The following is a 20,107-nucleotide window of genomic DNA, read 5'->3' as shown; positions in this document are numbered from 1 at the left end:
CCTAATGTTCTTTAGTCATTCCATTCTTTCTTACAATCCTAAATTCTGACCTCATTGTAGGCAATGCAGAGCAAAAGTCATGGATGTGGTTCAATAGTTCTTAGTCATTTTAATCTACTTAGTCTGAAAACAAGAGGCTTAATTCCATGTAAAATAGCCCAGTAGTTACAGAGGGAGAAACAACAGCTGTTACTATGATCTCAACACTGTTTGAAGTTTGCTTGTAGATGTTTTGGTAATCTGACCACACAAAATAGTGATGGTCATTTTCAGAACCTATCACCATAACAGCAAACAGAAGTAATTAACAAAAAACTGTTTGCTGAAGCATTTTTGACCTGGAGAAGCAGAAGAGCCAGGCTTTAGTTCTGTCCTAGTGCAAAAAAACATAACAGTACATTTTTGAAGTGGTTTATATCATTGCTTTGTATATTTTTGACAGGCAAAAATACATTGTTCATTAATCTAAATGCATTGAGTGTGGGATGGTTGAATGGTGAAGATGTTTGACTCTACATGAGATCCTCTGCAAAGGTTTGAAAGTTTATGTATAAGCATGCTGTTTCATTGAAATGTTTCTTAAATAGGAATACGCCCAACATTAGTATTTTTCAGTATGTTTTGTTGCTGGTGAAATAACTAATATTGTCTGATACCATACTGAGTGCTAATTCGATATCTAAGAACATACAATAGGAATGAGAAAAGGATGATAAACCCAATAATCCTATTCCTGCTGCCTCCTCACCATATCACTCAATTCCTTCTCACTTCAGTGGCATTCCCTGGTAAATTTAATCTATGACTTTACTGCCCTTTGGGTGACAAAAAAAATCTCCTTTAAGGTCTTGTGTTCCAGCAGTTACAGGATTACAGGATTACTGAATGAAAGAGAAAGACAGAAAAAAAGAGAAATACAGTGAAAGTAAATTGCCTTGCTGCAGACCAGCTTGTTGAATGTTGTTAGCAAAACAACAACTTGCATTTATGTAGCGCCTTTAACATAGTAAAACGTCCCGAAGTGCTTCACAGGAGCGTTATCAAACAAAATTTGACACCGAGCCATGTAAGGAGGTATTAGGACAGAGGTCCAAAAGCTTGATCAAAGGGGTAGTTTTTAAGGAGCATTTTAAAGGGGAAGAGAGAGAGGTAAAGAGGCGGGAAGATTTAGGGAGGGAATTTCAGAGCTTAGGGCCTAGGCAGCCAATGATGAAGTAATTAAAATCAGAGGTGGTGCAAGAAGCCAGAATTGAAGGAGTGCAGAGATCTCGGAGGGTTGTAGGGCTGGAGGAGGTTACAGAGGTAGGGAGAGGCAAACCTCGATTATATAAATATCAGGACTTTAAGTTATTAGGAAAGGTTATTGGACATTTATTCTTTAGAAGAGAGGTAGTGACTTAATTGATTATAAAGGGAATTGACAAAATCAGTTCATCAATTCATTCACTATGGCAAAGGGTTCAGCTAGCATGGACACAAACTAAAAATAAGGAAACCAGGAGCACAGAAGCAAGATAGGCAGAATTTTTGTCACCCAAGTGTAATAGAATTGTGGATTAGGTTACATATATCCAAAAATGACAGACAGACCACTGGTCCATCTAGCCTGTCCCATATAGTTGTGATGCCTGGTGCATACGATACACAACTCAGACACTCCTAAACTCCTACCCTCCCACCCACCATGTAATCTCCTGGGAGAGGCAAACAAGCAAGGTAAAAATCCAGGCCAATTGCGCGGGAGGGGGGGAGAGTCTGGAAAATTCCCCTCCAACCACATTAGGCAATCAAAATTAGTCCAGGAGATCACATAGATCCTGATTTATATTATAGGATACTGACGTCTCATGACGTGATCTTCAGCCCAGACAGAAATAGGTCCAGCACTTTCTGGGAGGAATACAGTGAATCAGCGTTCACCTTTCGGGACCACTGGTTAGGCTGCTTAAAACCTGGGACAACTCGGTGGAGCTTGTGCAGCTCGAGCTCGGTCCATTTGGGCCTGAATTTTGCACTGCGGTCCTACAACTAGCAGAGAACCCTGATTTGCATAGTAGAGCAGCCTTACGCATGTTTTAGGTGGGCAGGCTGCTTTGCCCATTATAGGCCCACCTGGATATGGTATCAGGTGAGCCTTGGGCATCAATAGGGTGACTACGTGCCTCCATAATCACCACCCCCCACCCCAATTTTCAACTCCTGGACTCCCGTTTTTCAATGTGAGTCATGTGTACAAAATTATGAGCGGCCTAGATAGAGTAGACAGGAAGTACCTGTTTCCCCTAGCGGAGAGTTCAAGAATTAGAGGACATAGATTTAAGCTGATTGACAAAAGGATTAGAGGGGACATGAGGAAAAACTTTTTTACCCAGAGGGTGGTGGGTGTTTGGAATTCACTGCCCAAATTGGTGGTAGAGGCAGGGACCCTCAACTCTTTTAAAAAGTAGCTGGACCTGCACCTAAAGTCCTGTAAGCTGCAGGGCTACGGACCGGGTGCTGGAAGGTGGAATTAGAATGGGCACCTGGTTGTTCTTTGAGCCAGCGCAGACACAATGGGCCGAATGGCCCCCTTCTGTGCTGTATCTTTTCTATGTTTCTTTGACGTCTATGAGTTGAATTTCTCCCCCTATATTAGTTATTCTACCAGTAACAAACCAAGTAACAACCGCAAAGCTGATACTCTCAGCAGTTTTTGAATGCTTTATATTGCAAGCTAGAAGTAGGGAGACAGATGGAACTTGAAAGCATTTCTAGATTCACAGCATTCTGTGAATTAAATTAAAATGCAAAACACTAGCTGCATCTCATTTTAGAACAGAAAGGCTGCCATAGTTCTCAAAATGTTCCTTCTGTTACAGATTTCACACCACTAAGCAGGATAACATGAATGCAGAAGTCCTAAAAGTGCTACCACTATTTCTGTTAATCTAACTCAATTCACAAAATCTGCCTACAAGTAAAGAAACAGCTTGTGAAGTTCTTCGATGAAAATATTATATGCTAATTGTTTTGCGCCATTTGAGCAGTGGAAATTATCCATGCTACTGTAGCTGCTGCCCAAAGCCCAGGTTTATATCCAGCACTAGTGCAGCACAGCAAAGCTTGACCAGCACCAGTATAGACATCCAATGCAACTTCTCCTTACTAGTCCTAATTATCCTTGACATCTGTATTCAAAATATTGCTGTTAATTTTCTGCTGCTGCACCACATTAAATCTTTAATTACTTAGTTTCTTTTGCAGTTAGGAACAGATGAACATACTAATCCTCCCCCTCCCCCACCATCCAATTTTCTCCCATTTACTCTCTCTTCCTCCTCACACTTGCTGGTGTACAATGTGAGCCCAGACAGTGATTGTCAAAAGGCTATTTGATCAAAAGAGGCATCACAGCTGAGCCCAATTCTATCATCACCCAACATTATTCACAAGATTTTTTTCCAGCAAGGGGTCACTGGATAATGATCAGCAGTGAGATTTTATCCCCTTCCCAGTCCAGGGGACTTGAGAACAATTGTAACAGCCCAACTGTTGCTCGCCAGCTCAGATCAGCTAATTCAGTACAGACCAGAAATCTAACCTGGGTCCCTTTTGTTCTATATGGCTTAGTATCACACCAGGCCAACAGAGGATCTTACACAAACCTTTCAAATATGTTTTCATGTAAACAGTAATTTACAGAATGAAAAAATGGAGGTGTAGATTTTAAGGAATACTCTTAAGAAACTGCTATTTTAAAGCCTTGCTGGAAAGCATTTCTTGCAGAGGATTCATCAATATGATTCCATTAACTAATGGAGAACAGTTGTTCGCTGGTTTGTTACTGGTAAAATAACTAATATAGGGGGAGAAATTCAACTCGTGGCCATCCGTTTTATGCCTGAAAAACGGGCATCCAGGAATTGAAAATTAGAGGGGGGGGGGGGGGGAAGAGGGCACCTCAGCCGCCCCATTTATGCCCAACAAATGCCTGGCGCCATATTAATGGCAAGCAGCCTACCTGCCTGAAAGAGTCGTAAGGCTGCTTCACTATGCAAATCGAGGTCCCACGCTGGTTGTAGGGCCCCAATGCAAAATTCAACTACAAATTCAGTGTAAACTCCGCCTAGTTCTACTAGGATTTGAGCAGCTTAACCAGCAGTTCTGAAAGGGAACGCTGAAGGCCGCTCGAAAAATGGCCACAAAACCTTTTCGAAGTTATATTTATATTTCCGGTGTGGACTCGATGGGATGAATGGCCTCCTTTCGTGCTGTAACCTTTCTATGATTCTATATTGTTTGGAGCCTGAAAGAGCCGGAGTGCTCCTCATGACTCCACTAATGTGCTGTAGACTGCTGCCGGCCTGAACTAGCTCAGCTTTGGCTACACCCCCCCAAGGACCTACCTGCAGGCTGGCTCGGCGTTGGAGCCAGCTGGAATTTGTTAGGCCCCAATTGGCAAGCTGCATCGGGACACCCATTTGGCGCCTATAGGGCCCAATGTTGAATTTGGTTCAGGCCTCAGGCACATCAGTCGCTCCACAGACTTGCTGCCTGTTTTGGGCGCAAGTTGAATTTCTCCCCTGTTAACTGGTCAATCATCTCATTGCTTTTTTGAGAGATCTTGCCATTCACAAAATGGCTGTCGCATTTGTCTACATAACAACTGTCCCTGTATTTCAAAGCAATTCAATGTATGTAAAGCATTTTGGAATATTTCTGAGAAACTTGTAAGAAGCTTTATAAATACAATTCTCTCTTTTATTTAAATAAAACCTGTTTAAACTATTCTACTTGTGAATTCACAGTGCGTAATAGTTGGCAACACATTTTTATGTACAAGCACGCAGACAAAGGGAAAATATTCCATCCTGTTACATTGCTATTATTCACATTAACCAGTATTAATTAATTTACTTACAAGCTGAGATCTATATAACCTAGGAACACAGTGAAAGTTTTGTTAATAATAGAGTCCCTGGTTTGTGTCAACTGTTCTAACTTGTCATATTGTTTGGACACATTGCACAATTGCTCAAAGAGTGTACTCTGAGTAAAGACATTTTCTGTATCCATAGTCACTGGATTTTTGCAATGCCATTAGGAATGTAAAATATGTTTGCTCAAATGAAAGAGCAACTTAATGTTTTTAATTATATCATTTGCGCCATAATTTTTTCTAATTGCTGCACTGCAATTTACCATTTCGTACGGAGGCATTTATAAAGCACTGCTTTCTGCATTCTTGCATAATTTTGTGGAATAATAAAGCTTAAATCATAAGTAGTTAATTATCATTAGAAATTCAAAATGGAAAGATGGCCCATTTACTGTAGTGGTACCCATCCTTTTCCGTTCCTTGGTGAAAATTCATTGCTGATTAATCAGAAACTATAATAATTTATTTCCATAGTTAACAGAATTCCCTTTTTAGCTTTTCACCTTTCATTTCCGACCTCACAGTGGAGATGAGATTTAATTTCCTGAATGTTTTACATTATTTATTCTCCCATTTGCCTCCCAAAGATTGTTGCTTAGGCAATTAACTGCAATGGCAGTTTCAGTATCAACACACGCAAAGATACAATATGACCTCCATTAATCAAGACTGTCCTAAGACAGCTACACTGATAACATCAATGTCCTATTCTCTGAACTCCAATGCACATAAATCTTTCTTTAATTGACGGATATCTGACTTGCCAAAAAGCAATTTTACTTTACTGGAATGTTTTCAAAGTGCAAGCATTAACCCGTTCTTTGGCCTGCTTTTAAAGATTGACCCTGGGTTTTAAAATGGCTAATTGAGAGTCAGGTTTTGCTATTGTATAATAGATCAGAAACTAAGATATGGGTAACCTAAATCTTTAAAATAAATGCCAATTTTCTCCCCTCCTCTCCTGAAGATGCAGATTCTTGCTGGAGTGTGGTTCCACAGGCAGCAGGACTCCCCCCCTCTAGTGCCTCACTCAGGGGGCCATTCTTCATGTGTCAATCTAGACAGCGAGAGTTAACAAATTATTTTGGAATGGTGAGTAACACAGCTGAGCCTGAGCCAGAGGTCATCCAACAGCCACACTTGTATACTTTACAGTAGGAATCATTGGCTAATGATCCTGAAGGATGTGGCTGCCAGACTGGGCCTGCATCAAGTGGTCAGGCAGCAACCCTACTTGACCTCATGCTCACCAACCTACCTGTTGCAGACATGTCTACCCACAATACCATTGATAGAAGTGACCATTGCTCAGTTCTTCTGAAGAAAAAGTCTTGTCTCCACAACTAAGATGTCCTCCACTGTGTAGTGTGGCACAACCACTGTTCTGGGGGAGTGACTAAGGACAGATTTAGCAGCCTAAAACCAGACATCTATCAGGCACTGTCAGTCATCATCATCAGCAGAACTGAACACTTCCACAATCTGTAACCTCATGGCCTGGCACACCTCTCACTCCCTAACCATCATCAGACCTGGAGACCAACCCTGGTTAAATGCAGAGTGTAGAAGGAGATTCCAGGAACAGCATCAGCTATACTTAGAATGGCAGACAAACGGAGTGAAACTGCAACACACAGTTATTTACATGGTGAACACTAAAAGCAACAGCCGACAGAGTTAACAGATCAGAGCAAAGCTGTGTAGCTCTACCACATCCAATGAAGAATAGTGGTGGACAATGAGGCTATTAACAGAAGGAGGAGTCTCCACGAACATCCTCTGCTCAGCCATGCTGGAGCCCAGCACCTAAGTACAAGAAACAAAGCGGAAGTGTCTTCAGCCAAAAGTGCTGAGTGGATGATCCTACTTATCTGCCTCATAACGTCCCCACCAGCACAGATGCTAGTGTCTAAACAGTTTGATTCACTCCACGTGACATTAAGAAGTGGCTGAATGCACCGGACACAGCAAAGGCTATGGGCCTTGACAACATCCCAGCTATAGTACCAAAGACATGTGCAAACCACTAGCCAGACCCCCAATGAAGGTGTTCTACATATGAATATACAAATTAAGAGCAGGAGTAGGCCATTCGGCCCCTCAAGCCTGCTCTGCTATTTGATAAAATCACGGCTGATCTGATTGTGAACTCAACCCTACTTTCCCGTCTACCTACCAAAACCTTTGACTCCCTTGTTAATCAGGAGTCTATCTAACTCAGCCTTAAAAATATTCAATAGCTGTTCTAGGGCAGACAGCTATGACACTGGTCTCTCCCCAACAATGTGGAAGATTACCTAGCTATGTCCTATTCGCAAAAACAAGACAAGTCTAAACTGGCCAATTACTCTCCTCCCAATCATCAGCAAAGTGGTGGAAGAAGTCATCAAAGGCCATCAAGCGATACCTACTCACCAATAACGTGCTCACCAATCTTAGTTCGGGTTCCGCTAGAACCATCTGGCTCCAGAATTCATCACAACCTTGATCCAGACATGGACACAAAAGCTGAATGACAAAGGAGAGTTGAGAATAGCTGCTCTTGACATAAAAGCAACATTCAACCAGGTATGGCACCATGAGCACTAGAAAAACTGAAGTCAATAAGAATCAAAGGAAATCCTCCAGTGGCTGTGGAGTCATACCTGACACAAAGATGGCTGTGGTTGTCAGAGGCCAGTCTTCACAGTCTAAGATCATCACTGAAAATGTTCCTCAGGAAGCATACCCAGGTTGCCCAACCATTTTCAGCTGCTTCATCAATGCCCTTCTTTCAGTCGTAAGGTCTCTCTTTGTTAGGAATTTGTCAAATCTCTCTTAATGGACAGTAACATACTCATACTTATCACATCCACTGGTAATCTTTCTAGCGCGTGATAATCTTCTAAGAGGAGAAATGCTTCCTGATATCTAACCTGACTCAGCATTTTATAGATTTGTCCACTACCCTACTATCATTGTCCATTTTGAATATCTTAACCAAACCTATTACATTTCTTAACGTTAATAACCTCAGTTATATCCTCGAAGAGCATTGTTTACCCAAAGTGAATAATCCTAACTCTCTAAGTGCATCCACAAAACTAAAGTAGATTTAGTGAAGGAATCTAGAGATACATCAGATTTAGAAATGGTAAAAGTATGAACCAACAAAGTGCATCCATCCAAATCATAAAGCACCACTACCAACACACTAGTGGCTACACATCCTGAAATAGCACTAAAAGATTATTGATTGAGATTTTGTTTTAAGACCGGAGGCAAATTGCAGACATAAGGACAAAATGTAATGAAATCATTGCATGCTTCTGTGAAGTACCAAAAATGATATTTTAAACAATGGTTTTATAATCTATTTATAACGTAGACTGAAGCTTCAGTACAGTCGTGAGGGAGTGCTGCATTGTCAGATGTGCGGAAGTTAACACCTCTGATAATACAGCAGTCCCTCAATACTGCACTGACATATCAACCTACATTATGCACGCAACTCCTGCTGTGATGCCTGGTAATTTAATATGGAGTATGCATTCATACTTCAGAGATTACACCAAGTATCATTAGGAATTCTCATATAATACTCTGCTGCCCATATCCTAACTGACACCAAGTCCCACTCACCCATCAGTCCTGTGCTCACTGATCTACATTAGCTCCCATTCCACCAATGCCTCCAATTTAAAAGTCTCATCCTCATGTTCAAATCCCTTTATGGTCTCGCCCCTCCCTATCTCTGTAACCAGCCCTACAACCCTCCAAGAACCCTGTGTTCCTCCAATTCTGGCCTCTTACATATCCCCCATTCCCTTCACCCCACCGTTGGTGGCCATGGCTTCAGCCATCCAGGCCCCAAACTCTGGAATTCCCTCCCTAAATCTCTCTGCCTCTCTACCTTGCTTTCTTCCTTCAAGACCCTCTTTGACCAAACGTTTAGTCACCCCTCCTAATATCTTTCTTCAATTTTTGTCTGATTAAGTTTCTGTGAAGCACATTGGGACATTTCGTACATTAAAGGCACTATATAAATGCAAATTATTGCTGTTGTTGACTCCACCAGCAGTACCATCAAATTCAGACTTTCAAGTCTGAAGTGCTCGTGATCAGCATGCCCACCAAGGCAGATAAACCAAAGCCCTAAAAAGAGACCACTACAAGACCTTGATGAGAAATAAAGCAATTATGTCAGCTCTCCAAGTAACATATATAGAACTCGGCATTCCATGCTTCAAACTACCCATGAGTAACATCTGGGGAAATCTACTAGTATACATAAAATATTTAGGTACATTCCTGCATCAGTAATTGCCTACAATTCAATCAGTTTTACAGCACTGTGCATTCAATCATTTTTCATCATAATATGGAGCACAAAGCATAAGAAATGGTTGGTGCTTCAATCCAATTTGCAATTTCATTTGATGCTGCTAAGTGTGCAGCAAACAGTATCCATCCTCTTTATCCAACCATGGCTGTATTTGACTACTGTGAAGGATTTAAAATATAACAATATCCTGCAAGGTGAAATCTCACCATTAGTAGAGCTTTAAAAATTAGACAGACAGTCTAACTATGGCGTTAACATTCTTTTGTTCATTTCTGTTTAAGCCCTGACCTGTAATGAGATCATCAGGGGGAATGGCAGGAAGGAGATATTAGCCTAAAAGACTGTTGTTGATAATAATAGCCAAACATCTATGCATCTAGATGACATTCCTCTGTGCTTTATTTTCGAGGAGACTAAAATAACTAAATAAGCCCCTGTAGTAAAATAAGAGACAGAGGAATTTCATATGAACATGTTAAGCATTTGACTATTAATATCGGCAATAGGAATTTGTAAGCTATTATGTCCAGCAGTGTAGGGGTGGAATCAGCATCAACAGATACAGACATGTAGCCAGAATTCTGCCGTTATCTCATTTCCACTTGTATCTGGACAGGTTTCATTCACACAACATCTCAATAACTCGATCAGCATGTTATATTTAAATAACCAAAATATAACAGAATAAAATTGCAAATTTAAAACAATGCTAATTTTTATTGTTATGTGGACAGTTCACATATTTGGTTACTTATCTTCATTTACCGTGTATTTGTATGCGCTGAGATATTCAAGCATGTAAAGGCAGTGCAATGTATTATTCTTCCTTCCAATGTTCTTTTTCTCCTTTCTGGAAGCCACAAGTGCCAACGTTCTCCAGCACCTCACCAAAATCCACTCCATTGTGGGATGGAATGGCATGTTTAGCATACAAGGTTTGATCTCCCATGCTGCTGAGGTCCAAATCACTGTGCTGCTGTCAGGAGTTACTAAACCGAGACTAAATAGCTACCCCCTGAGGACAGGGAGGAAATCAGAAGAATGGTTGTCCCTGGGTACAAGTGGATGGTTCAGCAATGATATAATGGATGGCTTCATATGGAATGGCCTCAGAATGTCTGTTCCAGTCATTTCTGAAAATATTGTTGCACTCCTTTTCACAGATGATATTGTCCTGCTGGCAGATTCACCTAAGGATCTAGTGGCCTCTTGAATATTTGGCTAACCAGTAGGATATGGTGATGGATGCCCCCAAGTGTGGTGTTACACAGCCCAAGAGGGGACCTCAGAGGTATTGACTGGGAAACACAAGGAGCATCTGTTCCAATTGTTGATTTATATGGGGATTCTAATAGATGCCAGTTTCAGCTTGGACATAGTCTTGCGAGGTTGTGCTGAGAAGGAGCGAAAAGTACTTGGGTCTTTTTTCTCCTTTCTTCAATGGCAGCAAAGGTTAAACTTGTGGCATATAGGACACATGACCAAATTGTTTGCCTTCATAGCTCATAACTCCTAAACATGAAACTGAAGGAATTCCTGCAGCCCATAAGTGAGATCTAGAACCAAACTGTGAAATGGAATTGTGGCATAAAGGGTAGACTGCTGCAGGGAGGGAGAGCTCTGGCCTACAATGACCAGTCATTGAATACCCTGAAAGGGGAGTTTACCTCATGGTGGGCAGAACCCTTTGCAAAGCACATCACACAAGGATTTTGATTAAGCGGTTGGTAATGGGTAAGCCTGACATTGGATTTAGCAATGTCTACAACATCAAGGGGCCTCGCAGACACATGCTGTCCTGTGTAGGTGCTTCCACCACACTCAAAGCAGTGTATAGACGATGAGGAAACTGAGATCTGGGACAATAGCTGTTGGAACATATTACCTCAAGGTCGAGTGTGAACATGCACTCGTATACATATGGTTTGTTGCCTATTATGATTCAATTATAGAGAGGCAAGTAGATACTATTCAAGCTCCACATCTCCAACTAAAAGACCAACCATTCAATGGGATGCGGTGTGTGTTCATGCTGTGGTCAGAAGGACTGTGGCAATGTACTCACACATCTTATGCTGAGTTGTGCTAATCACCATGCTCCTGACACCTATAACCCAGATAGCAAAGGCTTAAACCTGTGCTTCTCAATTGTCTGGCAACCAACTAAAAACTATCCTCCTTGGAGGGAGGGGAGGAGGTAACAAGCGTCTCCTTGAGGTCAAGATACCTCCAAGACGACATGGCTGACAATGGAAGTTTGGAACCAAGTCAATCTTCTTTGGCAAACTCGGTAATTTAATATCTGAACCAGGCAGCTCTGCATTATGTCAGGGTGATGTTGATGAATGATCAGTCAGCTTGGTTGATGAATGAAATCTGGAGAGATGGACCTGTAACATTGTTCATCCAGAATTCTTCCCATTTGGTTACAGATAGACCTACAAGGCAGTGTCTGAATAGATAGGCAGAGGAGGATGGGGGTGGGTGGGCGGTGTAACAACTGGACAAGCAGCACGAAGATCACCAGTGCTCTGTAGTGATAAGCTAAGTGGTTTTAGCGGACACTTGAATGAACAAAAAAAAGACTCGGAGGAGCACTGGCAGAGGCCTGGGCACAGCTTGCCAGTTTGTTCTTAACAGTAGGATGCGAGTGACCAAAGGTGATTCAACAGAAAATAATAATACATCCTAGTATTAAACAACAGAATTACAATTCATTGAATATGCCAGTATTCTTAAAATCATAACATTGGAGCCCAACAAAACTAACTAATTTTACTGAAAATCCCAATGAAAAAAGCTTCCAAAGAACTAGGAAAAAGAACATGCTAAAATGTATTTTAACTAATGTATTCTGCTAAAACTTACAATGACTACATCATTCCTCCTTGTTAATGACTCTAGACATTTCACAAATTCCTTGTGGGAAACAGTTTCTAGCTATAGATTTAACTCACCAGTGGGGGATGCTTCCAGTACATGGCCCACATACGGTCCTTCCCTGAAGAGGGGTTTGTTATCATTCTGATCGATAATAGTGATATACAGGGTCGCTGGTCCATCAAGGAGTTTCCCATTGGGGTCGGTAATTTCAACTTGCAGCTATTTGAAGTAGAGATGGATTGAATGAGTTGAATTATTATAGTGACAGAAGCATGTGCCAAAAATCTTTTACATCAGCAATTTCCTTTCAACAAGCCCCGGGCTGGGTTAACAAGTTAGTCTCAGAGGAATTCCATCAGAAATAGGTAACAATCTAAATGTTTCTTAGTTCACAGAAAATCAATTCACATTTAGATCCCACTTGACCTGTTTGCAATTGGCTGCAAAATATGCTGAAAAAAAGTGTGTGGAAATAGTGTGGAGATCTGCTTTCAGATTGTGTAAAAGTTTATTTTCCTCTTGGCAATATAAGACAATTGAATTGAAAAGCAGATAATATTTTAAAATCATAGAATATTACAGCAGAGTAACAGCAGAGTTACAGCCATTTGGCCGATCATGCCTCACTCCCCCACTATTTCCCGATGGCCCATGTAATTTTTTCCTTTTCAAGTATATATCCAATTCCCTTTTGAAAGTTATTATTGAATTTGCTTCCACTACCCTGTCACGCAACGATAAGCCTGGGTATTACTGTTGGTGATGTGAGCGGATCAATACATGACACATTCACATAACACTTATCTATTCACTATTGTAACAGACATATTAACCCACATCAAAGAAATGGGTCAACACCTCTGTTAAAAGAGCAGACAAAGGAATGTCATACGAACATATCAAGTCTTCATCCACTAATTTTGCCAACAATAATTTCCAGGCTCTAGAGTATAGTATGGTGTTTCTGAACTTTGTGAATGACCACTGTTTTTGTTCTGGTACTGTATATTCGCATGTAATGTTGGCTCAGTTGATAAAATTCTAGCCACTAAGTCAGAAGTTTGTGGGTTCAAGCCTCAGTCCAGGATGTTAGAACATAACCTTTATTGACTTTCAAGTTCTGAAGGAGTGCTGCATTGTCAGAGGTGCTGTCCTTCACATCAGATGCTAAACTGAGGCCCTGTTCATTTTGGTGGATGGTAAAAATCCCATGGTGCTATTTGAAGAACAGCAAGTGATTCCCCTAGTGAACCAACACCACCAATCAAGATTAAGGGGGCAGAAATTCATCTTGGCCAATTAATGGGCCCAGACTCAGCGCTGCGCAGATAGCAGACGTCCCAACCATTTTATTCGCGAGGTGCCGGCACCTGTCACGCCTCCATAGGCAGTTCGCGTAGTGCAGATGCCAAATGTCATGCCACTTGCCTCGCCAGCAGTAGCTCAAAGGTGATTCCTGGGAGAGGGGTTGACCGGGTGCCTGGCGGGGGGGGCGATTGTGAAGATTGTGGGAGTCAGGGCAGCACTCCTGTTCCTCATAGCTCCACAGGAAGGTTTTTTTTTCAAATTTAAATTGGAAAGAACTTACCTTTCATTGGCAGTCACAAAGGCTGCTGAAGAATTATGAACAGGGTAGGCCTGGTGCCTGTTCCACTCATCAGAGGAGTCCTTCAACAGGCATTGGGCCCCTAATTAAAGTATGGAATGGGCCTAACACCTGTTTAGGTAGCTCCCGGAACACTTAAAAAATGGGCCCCTACGAATTTAACAGTGGTCTGAACATACACGCAGATTGGGCATGGACTGTCCCACCACTAAATTTCTCAACGTTGAGCCTGCTTTGCGCCCAAAAGAATAGACACAACGCATACCAGTTTCTACCCTGGTATTTCACTTGCTGTGTGTGGGATCTTGCTGTGCACAATTGGATACCATATCTGCTTATATATAAGTGATTATACTGCAAAAAGAAAATAAATATTTATGAAGCATTTTGAAATGTCCTAAGGACATGATGACGTTCAAGATAAAGGCTAGCTCTTTATTCTTTCTCTACAGAGTGGAAAATCACATCCTAAGCTCCGACTGGATGTGTTGAAAAGAAAAAGGAAGCTCTGTTCTATCAAGTAAAGCTATTAAAAGTAAATTTATAACATCATAAATTTAATTTTTTTTGTCTGGAAGGATATTTTCCCAAGAGTATTTCTGTCCCTTTACTTTGAAGAACTATTCATTGAACTCTTGAAGCAAATAATTCCGATATGAGGCACAGAATGTTTGAAAGCTGCAAAGAATATTGAGTGCTCAAAAATTACAATATCATTTTTTAACAGCCTGCATTCACCATTTTTAAATTTTCAATGTAGAAAAGAAACTTCTCTGCAGATCTCCCTCTCCGAGCTGTTGAAAGTAAATTGTTTTGACATTTCCAGAGTGATGGATCATGCTAATCATTGATAAATATTTAGAACAGCCTATTTGGAGTTTAAAAAATTAATATACTGTAATTTTCTATCAATATATATTTAAGGAACTTTGTTGCAATGTTAATGGAGAAATCAGACAATATTGAACTCAAAGGTATGCATTTATTATAGATCGTATCACAGCAGGAACTGCGATCATTCAAAGATGAATATTGCTGAAATGAGCCTGCTGTGCTCACATATACACACAGACCTAAGGGCCGAGATTTTCTGGCCCCCTCCTGCCAATTTTCTAGCAGATTTGGGATGGATGGGACTGGAAGAGTGCTCGGGGATGTGTTCTGCTGAATCCCTGGCCTGTCGCAGATGTGCCCCAGTCAGAATTATCTAGTTTACAGAATTTTGAGTTCACAGATCATGAGAGTGTAGAGCCAATTTTCTAAATGTCATTGCCTCTTAATATTTTCTACCCTGATCCTCCTGCTGCTCCATTCTTGGCTTCACTGTTTCCTCTGATCAAAAATGGAACTCTCATGTCTGTTCTATTGATAAATCTGCCTCCAAGAAACTTGACTTTATCTTTCCTGCCAAAAGATTTATTTTTCTCTGGAGAACCCTGAGCTCTCAGTAAAGTTGAAAACTTGATACTGCTTCCATATTTGGGGAAGCTCTCCCTCGCTCGTGACAATACAAAAACAAGTATAAATAATCCTTCTCTCAAGTTATAATTTTGAGCCATTATTAAACAGTCTTCTCTTTCAGCGTAACTGGATCTTTATTAAAATAGTGCACAAAGCAATGCTAAATGAATGAGATTGCCACAAACTCCAGAAATAGGGAGCACTGACTCAAGCTAGAAGAGGGAAAGGACCCAGATAATTTAGATTCCACTACTTTGCACAGAGGGTGCTAAACATGTGGAATGGATTGCCCAGGGAGGCAAAAAGACAGATGGTGTGGAAAAATTTAATGGAGAACTGGATTGATATTTATGAGAGTGGGCATTTGAGAAATATTAGTTTTTGCGACCGGCCAGATGACTGTATATTCTTTTCCAGTCATGTTCCAGGATGTTAAGTGATCATATGCTAATATACCACACAGTAATTTCTAGGCTAACTTTATTTATAATTAAATTATATCAAGCACAAAAATTAAAGTACAATGTATATATAAACATGGAAAGCCCAAAAATCCATGGCAGGTCTGCAGTGCTCCCGCTGTAACTTTGGGAGGAGTCCACCGGAATGGCTGCATTTATATAGTGCCTTTAACGTAGAAAACAGATTTTCAGGACCAGATACAAAAAGGGCCAATTACCCTTTGTAAGAACAAATTCAGATTCAGATGTTTCTGTTTTATTGGCACTACTACAGTATTTCTTCTATGAACTTTCTTTTCTTGTTAATTCTAAGTTGAAACATATCACCCTACATGTTCTCCCTCCTCCCTGAATCCACAGTGTGTTGAATTCAAGCTCCATCACATTAGCTCCTTCTTTCCCAGTATTTGATTATCTGCAACTACTGGAAGAAAGTCATTTTAAATATAAAAGAAAATTAATTTCCAAATGGCAAGTTGAAAGCAATTTTCAATAAAATTGAACAAATATCCATTCATTTTTTAGATTAAAAAATCTACAATGTTTATTGTACACTCTAAAATACTTGAAAATGCACCAAATAAAATATCAAAAATGAACATTTCTACGGGGGGTAGGGTTACCAACTCTGGTTCGAGACATTCCTGGAGGTTTGATCACGTGACATTCTGACCACATGACATCTGACCATGTGATACCTAATCACATAACATCTGAGCACGTGACATTAGATCACATGACATCTGATCACATAACTTCTACAAATGTTATTGCATTTAGCTTATAAAGGGTGGGTCCCCTGTGGTTGAGAATCTTTGCTTGTGGTTTCACGCTAGCTGCTGTTGTGTGACAAGTTCCAAGAACCAGGAGGCCACCTGTGAGCAGGCGAAGAGGGGGAAAGCGGAGGGTGGCGAAGGTGGGAAACCAAAGATGGTGGAGTGACTTGCAGAGGGGAAACTAGAGGTGGGAGGAACTTTGATTCCACCAGTAATTAATGGTAACTCACTGAAATTGCACTAATTACTAATAGTGAAGTGGTAACACTCAGATTCCCCTTATAATGAACAGAAATACAATAACTCACTGATAGTCTATATGTAACTGGTCATTCCCCCTTGTTTCTTCCAGTGAGAATCCTTGGTTTCCATTCCCTAGTTCCCCATTTTCCCACCAGTGGAAATAATCTTTCACTGCTTACCCACTGTAAAGTCCCCTGGTTTCACTTATCCCTTTACTGGCTGCTCCTCTCTCAGTGCCGCTCCCACTCACCATGATGCTACTGCTGCTGTTGCTCCTGGCCCTAAAGGGAAATGTTGGACCCCTTTCCCACACCCAACCCATTTCCGCTACCCCTAGTGTCCTCCTTTCCCATCCTCAGTCTCCCTCACTCCCCGAGCCCCCATTCCCCATCTCTCCCCATTCCCCAGTATCCCTCTCCTTGAGTCCCCATTCCCCAGTTTCCATCTCTCCCCCTAGCCCCCATTCCCCAATCTCCATCTCTCAGCCCCCATTTTTCACTCTCGATTTCTGCCCCCGAGCCCCTTACCATAATCTCCATCTCTCCTCCGAGCCCCAATTCCTCACTCTCTGTCTCTCTCCCCCCTTGCCCCATTCCCCAATCTCCCCCTCCCTCCAAACCCCCATTCCACAGCCTCCCTCTCTCCCCGAACCCCCATTCTCCAATCCCAGTCTCCCTCTCCCCCCACCCCAAGCCCCATTCCCCAGGTCTCCTTCTCTTCTCCCCGCCCATGCCCCCCTGATTCAAAGCCCCTCAAATGGTGACAACCACGATTCCTGGGCTTTCTAGATTCCCGGCTCTTCAGCCCCCTTCCAATTGCAATCCATGCAGTCGCAGTTCTCTGCGGGTGATGTCCCCGAGCCGAAGGCTTGTCTACTAGCAGTCTGTGACGTCACAGAGCGGAGGGTGCGGGGGTCACACTTTGGGGTGGGAAATTTAAATTGCTGCTCTCCCGGGCTGCTGGATGCAGCACTTGGGGGATATAGCCCCGATTCTGGGAAATTCCCGGTCATTCCGGGAGGGCTGGGAACCCTAATGGGGGGGTGCTTCAGAATCCTCTTTGAAATAAATCTTATGCTTTCAGTACTTGTACCTGCCTTAGGTTTTAATGCAGTTTGGCCGTTTTTTCCTCCAAAACAAGTGAAGGATCAACACAAGTGCATGTCCTGGTGCACTTTCAATGGTTTTGGTATTGATACATTTTTTGAGGTGTTTGAAGCTGTTGGAAAGCTTTTGCTAATTCATAGGTTGGAGTATATGCCAAAACAAATATATAAAATGTATAAATGCAGCTCCGATATAAAACAGTGGAAGATCAACAAGACCATGTCTTCACCATAGGAATTTCTGTTGTCCTTAGTTGGTTAGAGCCCCGTTAGTTTTACCAGAGATTTAATGTGAATTCCACTTTTGCTTGACTAACAACTGATATTGTGTGTGTATATATATATCTTAACAAACTGCCTCTTAAGAAAATTACAACAGGTACTTTGAGTGAATATTACATTCGTGTCATAAATCTAACATATTTACAGCTTGGAGTAGTTTTTTTGCAGTGGCAGTATTTTAGATTGATACTAAGTCATACCAAACACGAGAAGATTATTCTGATCATACACAAGGTGATTGCTTGAGGCATGCAATAATTCCATCTATTACTAAGGAACGATAAAATCATGAGTAAGTAATGGTGCTTTTTTGTGAATGAAAAAAAAATCAGTAGCAAAATGTCAGCAGAGGCTTTTTTTTGTTTACACTTGCTGATCTAGTTGATTTTAGAAATTTAATGTCAATTCACAGAAGAAAGCAGTAAGTGATAATTCACTTGTATGAATCATTGCTTGTAACCATACTGCCATGAATAGTTATACTACAAGCAAAAGACAATGACCCACTGATATTGGGAGTATTTGTTGCAGCTTGAATTGCATAATGCATTCCACTTACCACCGAAACAGCTGGGGCCAATCTAGCCTGGTGTGATGGGATTTGATTTCGTTTTACAATTTCAGTAAAAAAAAATTAGTTTTAAATTGACAATACCAGATCAACAAAAAGTAAGTTATTGGAAGGGGAAGGGGAAACAATTCTTTTAGTCCATCTCTGCAGCCATTTGATTCAGTCTAATACACCCTTTTTATCTTGAGATAAACTAGGCTAATCTCTACTTTTGCTACAAAGTAACATTTCAGATGAATGCAATGTAAACTGTATTAGAATGCAGCTGAATGTTAATGCAATAATTCACATAACAGATACAGAATCTGCCACTGTTAGCACCATGCCTATGTTAACTTTATTGAAGATAAAATTGGTAAGCAACAAGCCCATTTGATCATGGCTTTTAATATTTCAGTTATTTTGTTTTTTATAAATTAAAACGATTAACCATTTCTATGGCTATTTTTGTGTCAGGAGTGGTGCCTTTTCTGTTAGCTTTACTATAGAGTTGGGTTTGGATGTTTCTCTGCTATCTTACCCAAAATTGGGTATATCGTTATAGGGCTGATAATGCATACTTTATACTGATTGCATTCCTAGTGCTCAGGACACTGACTATCACAGAATTAACTTGCCATTCCTCATGTTATTCAATATACATTAATAGATAGTGTCCATCTTACCATAAAAGATAGCAGTATCAAATGCCAGCTGATAAGATATTTAATTTTGCTCACTAATGGACTGAATCTATGATCTACCATGGAGTATGATGAGGTGGCTATGTAAACACCCAAATACGTTAATTCTTTCATCAGCTACCTGATTGTTATTCAACAGGAGAGTACATTAGATTTGACCAAACCTGCCAAATCTTTGAACAATATTTAATTTCGAGACATGAAAAAGTTGACTACCAGCTGGCAATCTCAAGAATATTTGAATATTATTGTACATGCATATTCCATAGATGATCATTGTGTGCTTATTTTAGATTATTTTGAATGTTATGTTGTAAATATTAATCTAAAATTCCAATAAAAATATTAATTTTCATCCCCATTAAATCAATTTCAGTTCCAACTCTTTCTCTACATTTTTAAGTTTTAAGGATTTTAATTGTATTTTGTGCCCTTGAGCCATCTCTAGTTCTCTTCACTGTGTCTAAAGTAAAAGCTGTATATAAGCCCATGTAGGTAGTAACCATTAATAAATTTCTTCCAAGGTATTGTATCTGCTTCTTAAATATATTTGTTTTCATGTCAAGAAACATTTATACTTTTCAGTTTTTACATGCAAGAATCAATTGAGTTGAGTATTGTACCCATCAGAAGAAATATCAAATTCCTGTTACAACCAGAGAAGTAAAGTCTTCATTAAACACACTTTCTTTGACTGTTTGAGGGCATCTGATACATAATTTAGATGTTATGGTATTCATTAGTCATCATTAATAACTGTGAGTAGATGAGGTAGACCCATCATTTCATTGAGA

At 40.6% G+C, this 20,107-nt stretch overlaps 1 protein-coding gene across 1 annotated transcript in view; it reads right to left on the bottom strand.

Moving 5' to 3' along the window:
* Positions 1-20,107, bottom strand: part of cdh13 (cadherin 13, H-cadherin (heart)) — a 768,401-nt gene that overhangs the window by 370,629 nt on the left and 377,665 nt on the right. The window contains exon 6 of the mRNA XM_067998100.1: positions 12,200-12,344. Coding sequence (XP_067854201.1) covers positions 12,200-12,344 — 145 coding nt within the window. The remainder of the gene's footprint in view (positions 1-12,199; positions 12,345-20,107) is intronic.

Source organism: Heptranchias perlo, chromosome 16, assembly GCF_035084215.1.
Source record: "Heptranchias perlo isolate sHepPer1 chromosome 16, sHepPer1.hap1, whole genome shotgun sequence".
Lineage (NCBI taxonomy): Eukaryota > Metazoa > Chordata > Chondrichthyes > Hexanchiformes > Hexanchidae > Heptranchias > Heptranchias perlo.
This window is presented reverse-complemented; position numbering and strand designations above follow the sequence as displayed.